General features: G+C 33.4%; 1 protein-coding gene and 1 pseudogene across 1 annotated transcript in view; one reads left to right on the forward strand and one right to left on the reverse strand.

Moving 5' to 3' along the window:
* Positions 1–3,829: 3,829 nt before the first annotated feature.
* LOC150093873 (large ribosomal subunit protein uL15 pseudogene) lies at positions 3,830–4,276 on the reverse strand (annotated as a pseudogene).
* Positions 4,277–12,078: 7,802 nt separating this feature from the next.
* Positions 12,079–21,603, forward strand: part of LOC150093874 (uncharacterized) — a 135,435-nt gene continuing 125,910 nt past the window's right edge. Inside the window, exon 1 of the mRNA XM_090412544.1 lies at positions 12,079–12,548. Coding sequence (XP_090268670.1) covers positions 12,094–12,548 — 455 coding nt within the window. The 5' untranslated portion in view covers positions 12,079–12,093. The remainder of the gene's footprint in view (positions 12,549–21,603) is intronic.

The raw sequence follows: 21,603 nt of genomic DNA on the forward strand, positions 1-21,603 counted from the left end.
TATCTAGAAAGAACTTTCTTAAATATACTCTTCCAAAAACATTAAGAGGCAACTATACCAGCGCCCTCGAAACAACACAGAGATCCCTAACAACCCCGAGGGTTATATTTCTTTACCGTACATCAGCTCGCTCTCCCAGAAACTAGGAAAATTTTTTAAAAAATTTAATATAAAAACGTGTTTTTCAACTCTTCCAAAACTAAGGTCAGTTCTAAGCCACCAAACACAATCTGATAAACATCTTCAGTTCCCCGATGTATATAAAATAATATGTGATTGTGGGAGGCCATACTAAGAAGTCAATGGCCAGACTGAGAAGTCAATCCTCCTACGGCTAGAGGAACAGAGAGACATTTCATACAATAGAATCAGAGCAAGCGCACTCTCAAGTCACGTCTTATTTTCAGTGAACACAAACGATGAAGGCCGCCAACACGGAGTAGATTGGAACGCAACATCAAACGTTTATATTTGTCACGATGAAGTGGAACGGCGCATAGTGAAATCCAAAGAAATTGTCCTAGACCCTTCTCACATCAACAGCAACCTCAGTTATAGTCTACCTGACTCGCATAGTTCTGCCATTAAATACTGGCGTAAGCGTGAACTCATACGCTCGCATTTGCACAACAATAGAACTACAGAACGGACTATAACGACAATTCAAACTTAACTTCAGTTTACGTCTGTTATTATAATGGCACAGTGTTTTTATGGTTTTTTAATTTGCTTTAACTGTTACCACACCTGAAGAAATCATTTTTGACGAAACATGTTGCGTGCTTCATTAAATTAACTTGTTATCTATTTTATCGGTTTCAGTCAATCAAAAAAGGACGAACAAGATACCAAGCAATTTTATAAGCTAGGTATAACAGATTCTGGGTAGAAAGATTTTCACTTTTATATGACACCAGCTATCTAGTAGTGTATACTGTTTACCACAGTAGTAGAATCAATGATCAAGATTGGGATCCCTTGAAGTCATAACGCCTCTAACGCGAAATAAATCACTTTTAATGCAGAATGCGATGTGTGAAAATGAAGGAATCTCTCTTCGGTATGAGTCATATGCATGAACAGGACTTCTTACGCCGTAGGCGTAACTGAATATCCCGTGTGGATATTAAGAAGTACCGTTCTACAGATGGAATTCTTCCGTTACCACAGTTGAAAAAGGGTTATACAGATGGTTGGAATTAAGTTGTAAGGGGGGGGGGGGGATTAAAATTATATTAAAAAATAAAGTAATAAATAAAACAAAGACTGCATTTGAATATATGAAGAAACTGACTGCTTGCATTTCGCTTAACATAATGGCAATCGTTGACGATTTTAATATAAGATATAAAGCAACTTAAAGAAAACCATTTCTGCTTTTCTAATTAAACATTCACAACTATTCCTCAAATGACTTCCAGGATCGATTTCACGAAAAGAGCGAGCCATCCCTTCATTATTCGAAAAATTTAATGAATAACAGGAATAATAGACGGATTGCTTCACAGAACCTAGCAACACTCATTACTAAGTATAACAAAGCACAGAGTGTTCGAGAAGGCGTCATTTTATCTACACAGAGAGAAGTTATATCCACAGCTTTACAATAAGACCTAACAGATGTCTTGAAAGCGTTGTCATCATCATACAGAGCATCTACGTTGTCGTAGATGCTCTATTCATAGGAGCATCTACGAAATGGCAAACAGATGGTCAACAGCAACTGATGTGAAAGCTGCGGAAGTGCAAATTCTCATTACACTTCGACGAGTCTGCTTTATTGGAGAATGAAGCTTGGCTAATGGATTATGTCAGGTGTTCAGACGATGAATGCGTTTTAGAGGAGAGATGTCCTTTTCAGGAAACCAACGACCAATATAAGTGGAAAATACATCTTTGTACTATTAAGCAATTATAGTGAAGAGAATATTCCATTTTCCTTTTATTCACTATGCTTATTTTGCAATATAAAGCGGAATTTTTGCTTATTTTAGCTTATTTTGCAATATAAATTAGAATCTGTAAGAATGGATATTTTTTAAACAAAAACTATAAAAAAAATTTAGAATTTTGAAATATTTAAAAAATTATTTTTTCTAAAAAAATCTTGCATTTTAATCTTAGTTTTTAGAAAAAAAATTGACAGTTATTTTACGAGTAGGAGAAAGAATCAACAAAATATCAAGGTACAAAACCTACTGAGAGTTAACTTACAAAAAATATCATTCTCTGATATGGGACTGCTGTGGTATTGATGGTATTGAACAAAGGAGTCCGATCAATTCAGTTTCTTCCTGCTCTCTGATGAGAACTAACAGTTCGAAACAGCTGTCAGGTCACTGAAACCTAATCAATACACTAATACAAGGCGATTATACAGGCTCCTGGACAGAATCCCTGTCTTTTAAGTAGTGCAAGGTAAGGCGACTCCTGTGCCGAAGGTTTATTCTCATACACTTTCTGGTAAAATTCTAAACTTTTATTTTTCAAAATTTGATGATGACGAATCTTTAATATCGTCATTATAGATGAACATAATAAAATTTTGGAGGGGAGCATTTCTAAGTCGTTACTTTTTATTTCATTAAAGTATAATTTTTCGTTAAAAAAGTCTATCAAAAAAAAGCACAGAATTGACGAGATCATCAAACAAAGACACCTGTGACGAATTCATTAACTTGAAACCGTTATGTGAATCACTTGTCTGCGAACAAGTGATTCACATAACGGTTTTGACTTTGTGCCTATCACAAATGATAGGCACAAAGTTTTTTTCAGTAAATTGGAATCTTCACTTTGAATTCCAGAACATCATACCCATTTCTACTGCAGTTAGATGACATAATATGGAAAACGTGGTGTGTTACGCTGCGATTAAGTTTCTTTTTCCTTTAAATCGAGTGACCAAGTTCGATTTAAACAAATCAGAAGCACGAATAATTAGCTTTAAAGTGATGTTGGATGAGTATACAATTTGCTGTTAGAAGTTGAAAAACATTGATCAAACAGTCCAAGTCATCTTGGTATTGAGATTGGTTACGAACTCGATATTCTTTAATCTCCTGAAAGAGCGACCAGAAAAATCTCCAAAGATATTTCTCTTCAAATATCTGTGGGGCTTTCATTTCTGGTCACTCCTTCTAGTTAATCAAGATAAAAATGAAACTGTTGTTAGTTGAGTAAGATACCGTTTCCTAGAAGGACAGGCGACCTTTCTTAAAGTGAAAAAGAGGGCAAGCGGTGCGATGTAATTTAAAAGTAATGTAGTAGGAAAGCGTAGGGAGTTAGAGTTGTCTTTCTCTAACTTTCTATATTTTTTCTAACAACTTTCATTAATCCCTTACCCTATGCATACATTGGCCCATAAGAAACGTTGTAACTGAATAAAAATAAAATTATATAAAAATAGGATTTATTTATTGAAATAATTTTGTAGTTATTAATAATTAATAATAGTTTAATAATTTCATTCTCTCTGACACGAATAACCTTTTTTTAGGACTTTTTAATTGAATGTAAGTTGGCTAATCTCACGTGGAGCTAACAGGGTTCCCTTCCTGAAACTCTGTTTTTTTCATTTCACAGAACAGGCAAATCACAAAAATATATTGCGAAGCAAGATCAATGTAGTATGGAGTGGCCGCCCGCATTGAATTCTAGGACTCCTTGGAAATGAGGTGTAATAATAATAATAATAATAATAATAATAATAATATTTTTATGTTCTACCTTGTGGAGTACTTCTCAGCTTTTATTGGTATAGAAATGCCTCTACACATGTCATTTTAATTTCTGTTTATTTTGAAACACTGAAAGGGAATTTTTACACTCATGCAGTTAAGATGCAACAACCACCAACAGATTTTATATTTTACTCGGCCTGTTTGCAAAAAAAAATTTGGTTTCACTATAACTGGCTGTTTGGTTAATTTTCCTTTTCCAGTACTTTGTAATAGCCCGATCTCACAACATCAATAACAGGTGCTTTACCATCTCTATCATTCTTATATTTCATTCTTGTCTGTTCAGTCGCAAGAGACCATAGTTTTTCAATATTGATGCAAGGTTTCCAGTAATGGTTTTTTCTTAAGTGAAAATTCCTGATTCCAACTTTACCAAAATAACCTGCGTGATATTTGTCAAAGTTTATTTTGTGATGATGCATTCCACTACCATTACCTCGACCACCAGGATGCTTGCGATGTTTACCAACACGACCATGATCATGGCTGACATGACCCCTCAAATTTCTTGTTTTCTTTTTATGAGTGGACATTTTCTCGCCTCATAATAATAATAATAATAATAACGATGATAATCGACAAATCCTGTACTAATTTTTACAAATGAAATCACGAGTTTGTCAACAACCTGGTATTTTTTTTAACAAAATAAACATTATTTTAACATTTTTCGTAGAAAATAGCAAACATTGATAATCTCTTCCCAGAATTACAGAAAATTTGCATAATTATTTTTCCTAATCCGATAATCAAGTTCCATTACCTAAAATAGTGGACATTTTAGATGCAATATGGGTTCTCGGAATTCATAAAAGTTAGACGTGTAATATATCGGAAGACTTTACGCATTAATTTACTAAAGTAAACTTTAATGTTACAATAGTAATAAAAACAGCCATTAACTGCTTCTATTAATACCTTAGTGATATTTTATTGAAGGAGTCTCGTAATTAGATGGACAAACTTCCATTTGTTATATCCAAAACTGTGCTCCATTAGCTTTTCAATAGCAAGTATCTGCTTATGTTCAAATTAAACTTCACGACTACAGGTTTAATAATAAATAAAAAGTTGGTTCATATTATTATTATGATTATATACTAGTAGATTATGCACCTACTGTTTTTGCACTAACGACCAGTTAGCTTTTTCAGGTTTTAGTACTGTCTTAATCTACTGCTCTGAAGAAGTAATGGTCTTTGTACGAAACTATCGGTGAGTGATCTACTTGCACATTCTAATAACGACTAATAAACCAAACAATTTTCTTATATCTGCTTAATGAAAAGTTGAACCATTGAATTACATAAGATATTTACTTGTTACGATCTCCGTCTATATTCGAGTTACACTGACTATAAGATATCCATTTTCAATATTACTATCGAAAATAAAAATTAAAAAAAATCGACAAATCGAAGTACGTTATATTACAACGAAATATCGTTGTAAATATAACTTTGGGCTGTATACGTCAATAGACGAACCGGTATATCAATACTAACTAACGATGCTTGTCCTTGGTTCAGTGAAAAACAAGGCAACACTCGAATTAACCTTCTCTCCCCTACCTCTACGTATTGATTGGTAATGTCTGTTCATCTAAGACTAACACTATAATCACAATTGTCTTTAACATAACTTCCACTAGGGGGGGAAAAATAGCTAGGCTATTATGAGTAATGCAAAAGATCAAAAGTCGCTATCATACCGTACAAGTTTTCGTCATGGGAACGTCTTATTCAGAATTTTTTGAATAGCAACGTTTTGTTTTAGTATATAATGAAGCGTGGTAGTAAAGCTCGATGAGTTTATATTATATATCATCAACAATAATGACACTTGAATATAACGGGCTTGTTTAAAAGAAGCATGCCTAGACATTTGCTAATTATATTATAGAGCCAACAATCCAGATATAACTGAATAAATAAATGGCACTTCGTCATGGTGAATTCCTGATAAATGAGAGCATTCTAATTTATTATATACTGCACTTCATTGTTATTAGTTTGGGAATATAAAGAAATAATATAATGGGATAATGGAAACATTACAGCCTAGTGCCCTACATTTTAGAACTATAATTGCGTATTTTAAGACTGGCTGTCCTCTAAACAAAGGGAAAAAATCTCTCTGACACATCGCTCCTGTAACGTGAATTAAGAGGCTTGAAGTCATATGAATGTTTGCCTTACATTTGATTAAGTTTGAAGCAGACCACATGTGAGGATAAGCAGTTAGAATACCGACAAGAGATAAATACGCTGTTGAATTGCTTTTTAATAGCCTTAATGTTTCTATACTCCAATTAAATAAACAGCAAACGAAATAAAAAAAAAAAATACGAAACTAAGCTAAAACGATTTTTCATTTATTATACACTTTTTTATCCCTTCTACAGTCCATAATGTTTTTGTTTTCGAGGAATGTCTTGATACTTTTCGCATGTAAGGAAAATATTTGTACTACTACTACTTCTTTATTCAGAAGGGTAGTACAAACCATTTCCAGTTCTAATAATTATATGAAAAAAATGATTCGAAGTGGAATTGGAATCATTTTATATTATTACTGTTATATATTTTTTATGGACCATACCAAGGCCTATCAGAAAGTTCATACACTTGTTTTTAAATGATAATCTTCGAAATATATTCCAGCTATTATCGTATTAAATTTTTTCCCAATTCAGATCAAAAAAAATTTAAGGGGGGGTGACATGTTTAGTGATGTATTCGCGGTAACCACCTTGAATTTCTGTCTATTTAAAATACTGAACTTTATTATTATTATTATTATTATTATTATTATTATTATTATTATTATTATCATCATCATCATCAGAGACTCTCAACGACCAGATGTCATACCTTCTCTTAAACTCATTCACACTAGATGCACTCACTACTTTAACAGGGAATTGTTCCTCTCGCTCACTGCTTTGTGAGAAAAATTGCTCTCACCTCTTTCTAAACCCACAGAAATTTAACTTCCACGGATGTCCCTTTGTCCTCTCCCCACCTTCCATATTACGAAAAATTTCATTAGTTGATAACCTACAACTTTCTGAAGTTTACAGATCTCTATAACATCACTTCTCCTTACCAGTGTCTACGTCCTCATACTCTCAATCTGTCCTCGTAATCACATTCCATAATCCCGATATCATCTTTGTACATTTTCCACAGCTTCTTAATCTCCTCCGAATACCAATGAAAATTTTCTCAAAATTAGTTATACTTAATTTTCGAAGGTCGAATAGGGAAGGGGTTGGATTGTGCATAGCCAACTACGATGACCTGTGTTTAGTTGGAACATTGTTGTACTTTTGTAGCCGAAGTAGCTACGAGTATGAGGAAGAGTATTATGTATATTAATTTCATGAGTTTACCTATAGGTTTGTGCATTTTGTTGGATAAAAATCCGAATTTCCGGAGTAGAAAATCCTCTGCTTCCGTATGAGCCCGAACTGAGAAAGTCCTTGTAAAGGTTCCTTGCGTGATAGAATTCGAAAGGCATGACTACATTTCATCGTCAGGAACAAAATATTCCATTGACGATAACATTTTTGCAAGAGCTTAACTCCATAGCCCCGATATGTGCTGAAGGTCTGATATTCATCCCAAAATGTATCGTACACTTTCCAACTTAGGTAACTGAACTTAGATAGATAGATAAATGAAATTTTTTAAAGCTCAAACAATGATTTTGTGTTAGCAAGTTGGAGTGGGATTGGATTGTTTTGAATTAATTGCGTGTGTCAGTTAACCGCATGAGTTCTACTCGATTTGTCTGTTTTTGTGTGATGAAAATCCAGTTTCCAGAGGAAAAGCTTTGTCACATTATGAAATCGAATAGCTCGCTTTTAAACGAAAAGTACTTACAAAGGTTCCTAGCGTCCTAGACGGAATTCGACCTTTGTCTTTCTAATCGAAGGATATTGTCGATACGAACTGAGTTATGGAGTCTTTTTTGTGGTGAGTATCCTTTGGGACAATCCCTTTGGTATTCCAATGCTTTAAAAAAAGTCTGATTAGCAACAGACACTTAATAGAAAACTTAATTTTGCTAATTTATTTTAATAGTAAAACGAATTAATATTAATTAGCATCAAAATAAAACCTAATATAACAGTCGCCAGAGTTCTATACTTGAGCTGTCTCAACAATAAACTTTTGCATTCAAGATAGAGCTCTTTAAAGATTGGTTTTATGTGTTGGCCCATAAAATCGACTGATATCGCAGAACGAGGTGCTGTCATTTCTGTATATTTTCCAGCGTCAAGTGAAAAGACTTCAGGCACCTCCTTTCTGTTCCCAGAAGTGACGCAAATATTCGCGGATGACTGCCGAAACATAATACTCTGCTGGCTGGTAAGCGATTCTCCTACTTTGAATTAATAGCGCTCGTCAATCATGTGTAAATATATTGGTTGCTCGAGTGAAGAAATGGGGACGAGAAGTCTGACTCCATGTTCTATATGAATTATCGATCTATGTACGAGAAGAATGAACGAATGACTTTTACGAATGTTTCTCAATAAATGCAGCCGTAGGGAGGTATAAAACCTGTTAAACGCTTTGTATAACATTTGAAAATAAAATAAAATAAAATAAAATATGAAACGATCTTTCAGATTATTTATAGAACTCTGTATTATCTTATTACACAGAAATTTTCATGAGTTATTAAAATTAATTTTTTTTTTACTTTCCTTATTAATGTAGGTAGTTTGTTTTACTTAATTCCAAATGCCTATACAGCTACATAGCTGAAAATGTCCACAAAATAATTAATTATCAAATGATAAAAATACACACGATGACACGTTCTGTCAACACACAAAGGTACTCAGCGAAAAGCCCTCATAGTTTTAATTAAGCACAACTGTGGTAACTAATATCTACAAACATTTTTCAGGGTCTCTTTGCCTCCCAGAAACTCATGTTTTCTATCCCGCAAAGCTGGCAAAACAGGCTATATTAATAGTCATAATATACACTGACTTTACATCATTATTGCTTCGACTATAATTTCATAACAAAGCTGGCTTTCTGCTGGTAAAAATACAATATGGTGTTAAAGAATGCTAGAAAGGTTCAATAGAACTTTAAGGCTCCTTAAGTATATACAGTAGATAGAGAAAAAAAATCAAAAATCAGCTAATGTCTTTTATTCCTTTATAGGGAACAGGCGAAGCCTTTTAACCACATCTAGCATTTGGAGACTGAGTAAGCAGTTCGATCTCCAAGTAGCCAATCAGAGATATCTGGTCCATGACTATCACTAATTATAAGCAGATGAAGACAAATGCTGCCATCTCTTGGTACCTTACTCTAACAGGATATGTTACTATCTGAAATAATGTGGGTTCAATAATCCATTTTCTTGAGTTTTCGGGATTAAATCCCCGAGTTTCCGAGAGAAAAATCCTGCTTGCCCGTGCTAAAGATAGACTAACTCAAGAACTGTTCAAAGAAAGGCTTAGAAAAAGTTTCTCCAGTAGGCGAGTAGACTCGAACAATCAGTCTGCTTCGTGCGGCCTAGCGCAGAGGTTGTAAGCATCACTTCCACTAAGCTACACAGGCCATGGATATTGACAGAAGAAAGTTGAAATACTTTGGACACATTGAAAGGATGGAAGGAGGACTTCTCTGAACAGTAATAGAAGGTAAAGTTCTTGGAAAAAGAGGTGGGAGCAAACCGTCAATGAAATGGATGAATAATGTGTCTGGAGTGACTGATCTTCAGAGAGTCGAAGCCTCCAGAAAAGCATACAACAAAAGGATCACCTAGAGAGGACAGGTCTAGCACACATCGAACATTTTACTGACTGTACACATCTGATGAATGTCCAGTGAATAGATGGAATGCACTTACACTAATATGATATGTACAGAATGGAATTTCTGATAATTCTACCAATAGTCATAGTCTTTTTTGTAAATAAAATACATCATATAAATCGTCTAACGCCCTTTATTCCTCAATGGGAGTACGCAGCGTTCGTTTTGCCTAATAAATTTTTGTAGACGGTTAGGCAGTCTGTCTATCTATGGGGGGGGGGGGGGGATTGATAATGATATCATAATGTCTGTAAATTCTACTTCTACTTTCCATAGATGAATTCTTAATTTCAGTTCTTCTGTGTCAACATGCTCGTGAATGTACACTTATGTCTTGTTACATTACACCTTAAATATTCATTCTATTCACTGACTAGAATAGTTCACTCCAGTCAGTGAACTAACACACTTCATAAACAAAGCATACGATATTGACTAAAAATAAAGCTATTCAACATTCTTCTTTTTAGAATGTCACACCAACAGACATTTATCAACAGATAGCCACCTGCATACAAGAACAAATGAATGTCAAAAGACAATAAATAGTGTGGCGATTAATTTAAACATAAGCAGACTGATCTCATTGATACGTAAAACTTATCTGGCTGAGGAATTTTAACTACTGATAGTCAAGATTTCCTTTGGAAATCTTTATTATTTTTATTTGTACTTATTTATTTTCTTGTTGATTCCCTCAATCATTGTCAGCGCCGAATCATATAATGGCTAGGCTAGTTGGAATCAACTAGCCTAGCCATTGCAAACTAAATAAGTTATGATGACAATATATTATATTTATCATATTGTTTCCTCAGACCAATTTGCCTGTTTTGTGAGATGACACTCGAGTTTCCTGGTGGACACTTTGATAACTGTATATGAAACTAACTTAGCTTTTGGTCACTTTTTGAGGACTTCTACAGGAGAAACGTTAGCCAAAGCCTTTACATTTGTAGGACATATCGCATAGTCTAGTGGTAACAGACCCTCTAATGACATGGCCGAAGTCTATATGCTTATGTCAGAAAGAAATTATCACATTTGATCGTCCAAAGTGCACCTGTCTCACGAAAACATTCGGCGATACATAAACGATCTGGTTTAATTGTATCTCGATTGTCTTCTTATTGCCCTTCGTATTTAAGATGTCAATGGATGTTACTTGGTGCGATAATCTGAGAGAATTACAGATTTATATTTACCTTACAGATCAAAGTTGCAAAATTCCACTACCAAAGAACAAATTGATATTGCAAAGACTGATTTACCCACCTTGTGTGTGTGTGTGTGTGTGTGTGTGTGTGTGTGTGTGTGTGTGTGTGTGTGTGTGTGTGTGTGTGTGTGTGTGTGTGTGTGTGTGTGTGTGTGTGTGTGTGTGTGTGTGTGTGTGTGTGTGTGTGTGTGTGTGTGTGTGTGTGTGTGTGTGTGTGTGTGTGTGTGTGTGTGTGTGTGTGTGTGTGTGTGTGTGTGTTTTGCGATAGGAAAAAAACCTACCACCGTAATGTAAAACTGTCTAAACTAGATTGGTTGGTTGGTATTACAATCGAAGGAGCTAAGACTATGAGGTAAGTGTATTATGTTTATGTATTTCTAAGCGGTTTGTTTGTTATGGAATGAAAAACTCCTAGTTTCAGAAAGAAAAAAAAAATCCTGTCATATAATGCTATTATTATTATCATTACCATTATTATTGTTATTTAAATAATTAATAATGCCAACTTGAATTATTATTAATCATATTTAAAAAAATAACTTAATAAATCGAAAGATATCAACATCTTCATTTGCTGTACTTTTGAGTTCAAAGATTCTGAATTAACAAACAGAAATTATTATTTCGCTTCTTGCATTTATGACCTTGATGTAGCCATTTCAAAGTCTTTACACATTAATAAGTTTACGAGCGTCTGCAAGTATAGCGATATAAAAGTAATGAAATAAAATAGACACAAATAACATCGCGAGCCCAAATATCCTGATTAGTTTATTTATTTTTATTTTTTTTGTTTGCAGGAAATCATCACGAAAAATTCCTTCCATCATGACTGCAGTTAATTGTAAACGAAGCCATAAAGGATTTTATAAATCCTAATGAAGTGTTTTTCTTCATTAAAAATTGGCCACGTAGTTTGCACATCTCAGCTATGTCAAGTTTGTGTTTTGTATGTGAACTTCCCATTTTTTCGTACCAGAACTGGAGCACGTGGCCTCTCAAAAGAGACGAATTCCAGAATGGCATCCCAGAAGAAGAGGAAGAGATGGAAGAAGAAGAAGAGGAAGAAGAAGAAGAGGGGGATAATAACAAAACTAATATCCAGGTGAAAATAAGAAACGAGAATATCGAAATGGTTGCCTATCACGATGACTGTTTTCAGTGCGACATTTGCGGTATGAGACTGTGCGGAATGAACACCCGATATGCCAGGTATTTTAACAAGAAGATTTATTGTAATCTTCATTATGCCGATATTCTTGGTTTGACTAGCGGGGAAGAGTTCATGCAAAGGCTTCGCGAATTCAAACAGTATGCCCTTGGGTGTGCAGAAGCTCGACGTAAAAACTCGACGACGCTTCAATTTCCTGTACCACCCCAAGCTTGTGTTGACAGTAGTTCGTGTAGTCGATATCCACACTTCATCAAACCAACGCCTAGTTATTGGATAGAATGTAGTGGAAGCAGGAACTTTCTTTCAAACGATTGCAATTACCTGAATAAAAACAGCAATAGTCCTAATATAGCAAACGACTCTTGTGGAAATAAAGTGACATTCGCGAAAACTACCCGCAAAGATTATGTAGGCGACACTTTCGAGTTGCTGTCATGCGAAGAAGAAGCCTACGAAAAACATTTTTACGGCACTGAGCACTGGAATTATTTCACGACAGATGAAGCACTTGGGCCAGTTATTATGAGCATAAAACAAGAAACAGTCAAAAACCGAGATTACTTCAGGCAAGTTTTAACCTACTTTAACCATTAAAAAATAAAACAAGCATTCAGTGACCCAATTCAAAAGTTAACATACGAAATTTAAATTGCATTTTAATACTTATATAATAAATGCTAATTAATTTAGTGCACAGTAAATATAAATGTAAATGCAAATGTAAATATAATATATATATATATATATATATATATATATTTAAAGAATTAATTTTAAATTAACTTTTATTTGTTTTAGTTTCACAAATTTATTGGGAGTAATTAACAAGGAAGAGATCGCAGACGATCATGAAATGCTTTATTTCTTAAGAGCATTCTTGTGTTCATTTATTATCATAATTGTACAGTAAACGTAGTGTTGATTTTCCTAAGTCTGACATAACATTTTCCGTTGAAACGCAAAATATCAAATTTCATCAAATCTCATCATCATCAACCGGTTTTGAAAATACCAGCATATATATATATATATATATATATATATATATATATATATATATATATATATATATATATATATATATATATATATATATATATAATAACTTGGGGAAGGCGAACGAAGAGAATGGAGAAGAACAGTTGAATCGAATACTTTGGAGTTCAACTATATCTGGATGTTGACCAGTGGTAGATCGCGTTCTTGCATCATTAGAAGAGAGAGCGGGTAAAAATGATAGTAGCTAGTTCGGTGAAACAACACCATGAAAGTACTTATAAAAATAAATAAATAAATAAAAGGCATAATGTAAAAACATAGCTCGTAGCTCAAAATCAAGTAATTGAAGTGTGTGTGAGAGAGGCGCCATCTATTAAGCGATTGCCTTTTTCTTCTTCTATATACAATCGAGACCTTTCAAGGAGGTTTTAGGTGTACCTTCCCAAATGTGAGAACAATATTGTACTTTTGGTAGAATTTGGGATTTATAAAGTATTAGGAGTTGATCAGGAGAAGTATTGTTTTCTACAAAAAAAAAAAAACTAAGTTTTTGGAAACTAAAGAGGCAATTGGGTGTGATATATTTATGCCAGGATAAGCTAGATGTAAAAGTCAACCCAAGAAGAGAAATTTCTAATTGTATTATAAGACAGTTAAGTCTAATGCTTATTTGGTCATAGGAATATCGTGATTACATAATTTTCCTTATTGAAGCAATCCTAGGTTTTCAAAACTACTATTTCGGTTTGAAATTCTACTTCTTGGCTTGATTGAGTAAATGAAATTTGTTAATTAAAACCACTAAAATCCATCGTTTCAAATGGGTGATTTTAATAAAAAAAATACAAGAATATGATTATGAAAATGCCACATTATATAACTCTTTTCTGTCTGATTTTGTCATTGCAAATGGCCCGGTCGAAGCCATAATAAGCTTAAACTAAGTTTATTTGAACGGAACCTGTTTGTTACTTTTAGAGCATTCGCCATGCTCTACATTTCTTTAACCGTATCTAAAGAGAAACTTAAGACAGTATCATTCTTCCGAAAGTGCTAATTTTACCATTTCCTGTTTCGATTTAGTTCACAGAAGTCATTGACATATATAATTGAATAAGATTGTGCTATTACATATCTGTGTGGAATTCCATAATTGAATGTTAGAAAACTGTTGTAATTGTTTATATGTCAACTGACAACAGTTTGTCAGTTGACATTTAAATCACTTTTAAACAAATATAGGAAAGTAATTCGTTTTCTAATATCTCCAATTAAACTTTCACGTGTTAATGACTTTCTATATATCTAGAAATTTCGGATTATTTCTGCGCTTTCTGGTTCAGAAAAGAATGTTTAGTGTTTAACTTCTGCATAAAGCCAGAGCGATTCTTTTAAAAGACGTTTCCTACTTTCTTTCCCCTTAAAACATTCATTAGTCTAATTTACACTAATTTCTCTAACATTTTTTGAAATAACCGAAAGAAGAGAGAGTGCTCTATACTTTTCAAATTAATTTGGTTTCCTTTTCATAAACCGGTATTACTACTACTTCTTAACATCGACGGAAACATAGAAATATCATCAAATAAGTTAAAAATGTAAATAAGAGTTCCATTATGTGCATCTGGCATTCCCGGAGAATATTTACATTAATGCTCCTGAAGTTTTAATCAGTTTCAGGCTTGTTAGAACATTTCTGATTTCATTTTCTCAAGTGAGGGAAAAGAAACTTGAAGTTGTCACTTTTTTCCAAGTGTGGTGAAATGGAATAGTTTTAACATTCTTTAGAAGAATTTCACTGACTGTGGTAAAAGGATTAATGAATTCATCAGCTAATCTTCTGTCTTCATTTTCTCCGCTCTCATTAATATCACCAAGTGTAGGAAGAGTTGACTGACGCATATCTTTGTAAACAAAGTTATTTACAAACTTTGATTGTTTTCTGGAATTACCTAGGAATTTTAACAAACCATTGAGAGAGTAATCATTTTTACTTTCTTTTCATTTAAAGTTTAGTCAATTTGTATATCACCTGAAGCTATGCTCGCAGTACTGAGTATTTTTAAAACTTTCTAGATATTTCATCTCTACTTTATACGTATTAGCTCATTTCAAGGCTTAATTTTATTTATTTCATCTCCTTCTGTAAATTTAGTCGACTTTTGTATTATATCGTTCAATATTTCAATAAACGTTTTGTATAAATTCTCAATATTAATTCTTGTCTTTATCAGTACCGAAGAAAGACAATTTTTAGAATATGTTTCAAAACTTAGTCAGTTATAAAGTAAAAGATGCTCACTAGTTTACCGTCTTTGAGCATTTTTTTATATAAATTTAATTAAATACTGAAGGGAAAGTGATTAGAAGAGGTCCACTAGAATTGTTACTTGATCATCAAATTTTGATGATCCTCAACTTTGATTCAAACTTTACATTTTCAACTATTATCGTTTTTATGTTACTAATATTTTTAACAGATATAAGCCGAGGAAAGATGAATACGTATCTAGATTTGTTATAATATATTCATTGGTATTATTTCTTTAAACCACTTATATGGTGTAAATCACTTTCAACTTTAATCCATGTTTTGGGTAATAAATTGTCTAGAAACAATTTTATGTTTTACTTTATCTCGAAATTTCAAAAGATAGCAAAATATAATCAAAGAAGTATCTGATTAGAAATCTGAAGCATCCGGCATTTATAATCAAGATGTATAACTAAATGAATATGTTTGACTCAAAGATGACTAACTCTTTCATGAGACGATACTTCCCAAATCTAGTGATTCAAATGCCTCAAAGTGTTTCAAATAAAACTGACTTCCACTGAGTAAATCAGTTTTATCTGCCGTCGTATAACGAATTTCGTAGTATGGCGAATCACTCTCTTTTTTTTTTACCCAACTGTAGATGCGTCACTAAATTTAATATATATATATATATATATATATATATATATATATAGCGAAGAGAGGTAGCGAACAATGACGTCTTAAAGAAACTATTCAAGAAAACTGTGTATCAGTTGATTCACGGGAGCGTCATGTCGCTAAAATCGACTTATGAGAGTATAAATGCCATAAGTCAGAATTGAAAACCGCCGTAAAGAGAAGCAGCATCTTGAAAACGAATTGTAAAATCCAAGATAGAAATAACTGAGTATCATCTCCTCTCCCCTCAACATGTTAGCCTAGTAACCTTGTCATGGCCATGTAATTTGTAACAACATAATTATTACTAAAATAGGAAGGTTAATTCTATTCTCAAAGTGCGGTTATACCACTACTAGGAGAAAGACAGCCTGGTCGACTTTATCCCAGGATAAAGGAGAGAGAATTTGGTCCATCCTACCTTAGTTTTCATAAAACATAGGTCCTCCATCAAGAATAAATATCTCTTCTTGGAACAACCCTAACCTTAAGCCTATCTGATGTACGGAAGCATCGCTATATTAGACGATTCTGAAAGGTAAGATTTAATCACTGTTTGGACACAGTTTCTGCTATTTATCCCCTCCGCCTTCTACTGCATCCGGGATAATTATTCACTAAAGTATTTATAAGACCGCTTCGCTTCCAAACCTGTTAAGCCCTTAAGCAGCAAACAGCAAATCCATTCTCAGTCCATCTTCAAACTTTCCATAGTAATTCCTCCTCATCAGTCATTTCTGCTGTCTTCCTATCCTATAGAATGAGCCTCATAGAATATTCTTAAATACTTCCAAAACTGATTTGTTTATATATAAAACTTTTAGCCCTTCCTCATTATTAATATGCTACAAGGTTTCAATTTTTCCTTGAAGTGAGTGTGATATTGAAAAATCAAAAATGGATCTCACACCACAGCTCTTCGAAACAGATCTTTGTTCTCGATCGGTTGATTAAAAGATACGTAGTATTGCCATAGAAAGAAAAACAGAAACGTCTGTCTACCTGAGACAGCCAATCAAAACAGAAAAGAGAAAATGTAAATTTTAATAAAAATTCATTGGAAAAAAAAAGTAAAAAAAACAGAGGTAGCTCTAAAAAAAGCAATGTTTTATACTCAATTCTTTGCATCTGTGTTGAATTTTATAATAACGTTTGAACAGAGCATTTCAATTATCAATCTTATGGGACTTACTGAATTTACTTTTTGTTTACTAAGTATATCAGCTCTTCCAGCAGAAAGAATTATCTTCTTTGCTAAAAGCATCTGATCGTTGAGAAAGTTCATACGAAAAAAATGTGTGATTTGAGTTCTGCTTTTCAGAAAACCTGTATCGATTTAATTTTTTCGAAATGTCATGACAAAGCGTTTATAAAAAATATAAAAAAAAACGTGATGGTTGTGATATCATACTTGTACTTTGGAATTAGCTTGTACGTCCGGGTTTCAAGATTTGGAAATATATGGTACAATAATTAATAATTTTCACTTTCTTTAAAATTTCTGCCTTTACTGAATTCACTTCCCCCCACCTAACTAGACATTATATTACAAATCTATATTATATTATAAAATGGTTGATTGATAATTGACTAATAATGATATCTTGATTGAATTGAAGTTAGTTGGTATAGAATTTTTAGAGAAGACAGAAATAATAAAAAAAAGGAGGGGGGATGTTCTACTTATGATGGCGAATCAGGTGTGTCCATTTAAGTTTGAAGACCTAAGAAGTAATGGTGAGAGTGATTTTGAAAGTGTTTGGTGTAAAATAAACGTTATTAGAGAGAGAGAGAGAGAAATTTAGTTTGGGTGCTCTGTTCCAGACCCGGAAATAATGGACGAGAGGAGAAGAAATGTTCAGGTAATGGGGATTTTAACTTTCGAAATATAAACTGAACTGAATAAAAATAATAAAATATGAAATAAAAACGGAACTGAAAAGAAATAGCATATGGGAAAAAATAAATAAAAATTTCTTGAGTTCTTAAGGGATCACTATCTCATACAGTTGGCGATGGAGGGAACTCGTGGGCAAAATATATTAGATTTAGTAATAACTTCGGATAATGTAATTGTAGAAAGATATCAATATTTCCAGCAGTTGGTGACAGACAGTGATCATGTGGTATTGAGCTGGGAGGTGCGAAGGCATGCACAGGTATTCAAAATAAGAGGATATGTGTGAACTATAAGTCCGGGGATTAATTCTCTTGCCCTATAGTTCCACATGCGCGGAATGGAAGACTCAGAAAACAACTTGAAATAGTTATATGGGAAAAGAAATTTAAAGGAAAAGAAATTAATATGAGTTAAGAAGTATTTGATGATGCAATAACAGATTGTGTGCGCCTAATTTTTTTTTTTAAAAAGATTAAACAGAATACGTGTTAAATAGATGAATAGGGAAATTAAGCAAGAATTACAGAAGAAGGGAAGATTATGGGAGTAAAAATATAAACTTGAAGAAGAATTACATGAAATCTATAAAGTGCAGGCTAGAAGTGTGACAAGTACTGTATAATAAGAAGGGAGAAGACAGTATGAGAGGAGACTAGCGAAAGTTGCTAGGAAAAATCCAAGAGAGTTTTTCTGTTATGCAGCTAGCAAAAGAAAGAATGATTACGGGAGGATAACTCTGCTGGATCGAAATGGCTTAACAGTGGCCGAAGAAAAGGTTATAATGGAACTGTTCGGTGGTCATTTTTCAAAGATTTTCATGCTGATGGTACTATCCTAAGGAAGCAGGAAAGTGAGGAATCAATACTTCAACTTAGTTCCTCGAAGGTGAATGGGGTGGAAGTCTGTTATTGTTAAATTCATCTTGATGTGAATAAGGTTGTTGGAATGGATAGGATTTCATCACGTGTAGGAAAAGCATGCACAAAGGAATTGACTTGGTTTTTTAATGAGAGTGGAGCTGGAACTATTCCTAATGAGTCAAAAGAGGGCAAGATCGTTCCATTACATAAAGGTAAAAACAAAACTAATGCTTCAAATTACAGATTTGCATTTTTGGATTGTTGTTAAGATTTTTCGGATAGATTGGTTAGGAATAGAATATAGAATTGAGTACATGAGGAAAATGTCTTGTGCAGAGGTCAACATGGTTTTTTTTAAAGGAAAGTCTTCTTTCACTAATTTACTTACATTTTGTAACAAGGTGACTACAGTTCTGAAAAGGAGTGATTCATATACGGTAATATCTCTGAATTTTGCAAAGGCATTTGACAACATAATAAACATAATAACACAATAAATTAGTTAAGCAAATGGGTTTGGATTAACAGGTGGTTGATTGGATAAGAAACTGACTTTGATAGATGACAAGCGTTTGAGTAAAGAGGAGCTATGTCTTTGAGGAGAAGAGTTCTGTCCTAGGCCCACTGCTGTTTAATCTGTTTGATATTGTTAATTAATAAATACTAATTCCTACTACTGTTAGGAAGGATGTACTGGTGCTTCAGATAATTTAAATAGACTGACTATGTTGATAGACAAGTGGAGATTCAATGCAATTTAACACCAATAAATGTAAAGTTTGACACTTTGGAACTCGGAAATGTAATGTTAAGTATTATATTGGAGGCGATGTATTATATTCATCTTCAGCTATCACCTAAAAGCATTCACAAATATCTATACCCAGGTAGGATTTGAACCCAGCCTGTTGAGTGGAGAGCATGTATGCTGTTCACTAGGCCAAACAAGCCTGCATTTAATTCAAATACGAGGCAGGCAATCATGTTTGAATTTTTTTCTTCTTAGATTTGACATATGAGAATCATTCCAAAAGCTTTGCACACTCTACTCCTGATTAAACAAACATTTCTAAACATATTCTGCATTATCACTGCTGTCTAATATTTGGAAGAGTCTGGTATTCCTGTGTGAAACTTTTTTGTGTTTGATAAGACAGATCACTGGAGCAGAAATGTGTTTAATAAGACAGGTTACTTGATCAGAGCGGTCAACAGTAATTAAGCAAGTTTCTACAAAATGTTTTTTTCCCTTCAAATTAGGAAGTAGATCAACACCTGTAGAGCTCGTGTCAGGACATTACGCGGAGGGAAGTGGGGAAATACTTGCCATCTATAAGATCAGATACTTCATATGAAAGCATTGCACTGTCATGCAAAAATAAGGTCTCCAGACGCGTTATCTGATCTCAGTCACAATTCTTCCTCCAATCTGAAGTATTATTTTGCCGAACAAGAACACTAGTAACAGAAAATAGGCATCTGACATTTTTTTATTAACTGACGTCAAGGTGAAAATTCATATGCACCGTGTGTTAAACTTTAGAAATGACCGTAGAAAATATCATATTTGTCTTCTTTATTTTCTTCTTCTTCTTCTTTCAAATTCTTCTTTCAACTTACAAAATTTGCTGTTTCCGAGAGTGACATTGACATCGCTAACGGTTTATATATATATATATATTTTTTTTTTTAAGTCTCAACAATATTTTCATTAGAATTTTCCTGGTTTTCATTACCTTCAAGTAGCCTTTCCCAAAATTCTCTTCATTGCTTCTGTTGCAAAATCTAAGATCAGTTTGGTGAATCGGTGTTTGTAAGACATTCCAAAAGATCTAAGTCGATATTTTTGCGCTCTATTATTGCGTTTCCATTTTAAGTAACAATTCTCGGCTTAAGTCACCTTGAGTTTCCCTCAATTTTGTTACCATGAAATTAACTGCCAAATCTGCTGCACGCACAGAGTTCATCTTCTCTACCGACACTTGGGCTTTAGTAAATCACTCAAATCGCGAAGCAATTGAATGCTGAGGTATTTGATTAAATTTGCATTGCCGACTTCTATAAGAAACACTTCTTAGAAAAACTTAAGTAGTCTTTAAAATATTGAAACGATATCAAACAGCGGTCCAAAGTGTTTTAACATCCGTAACTGATTCTATCTTATGTCCCAATTTACTTTTTATTTCTTGTTGCAAAAGTATGTTGGTACTGTTGAAATCTTAAAATAATTAACTACATCACTAATATTTTGAATATTTTCATTTAAATCATGAGATTTTGCTAACTCCGATTTGTTATCTTCGAATTTTTCTTTCTCTTCATTGTCTGAGAAGTTGTCTTCACAAAGCTATTTTCAACCTCTTTATTTTCATTTTAATCAAACTTCTCTTTTCTGATAGAGAACATTAAATTCACATTTAAATTTTTTGTACGATTAAGTCATAAATGATACAAAACTGGCGATTCACTACCATGATTGACAATGAAGCAAGTTGATCCAATAATGTGCGTCTCAAAATTGATATTGAAAGTGCTCAAAATGATTTATAACCATTTCTAATTAGATGCCAATTTATAACCATTGCTAATCGGATGTGTTTATACAAACTGCAAATTCAAATCAAACCAAGATTGTAAACTTCGCTATCATATCGACGGAAATCCACGAAATTCATCGTTAACATATATAATTTTAGATTCGTGCTAGTTTTGGTATCTAGCCCGAGTAAAAATTAAAAGACTCGTGTCCCAATCTGAGTACTAGACCTGCAAAACCCTAAAGTAAACGTGAGAGTTAGCTGGTCTCATACAGGAGGATAACCATCTAACTGTTATCCTCCCGAAAATTCAATTTTTTTTTTTTTCATAATGAAATATGAAAAAGGCAAAAGGGCAAAAGAACACATACGCGCATAGCAGACGTA

Source organism: Typopeltis vanoorti, chromosome 23, assembly GCF_054136105.1.
Source record: "Typopeltis vanoorti isolate ZY-2024b chromosome 23, IOZ_Tvanoo_1.0, whole genome shotgun sequence".
Lineage (NCBI taxonomy): Eukaryota > Metazoa > Arthropoda > Arachnida > Uropygi > Thelyphonidae > Typopeltis > Typopeltis vanoorti.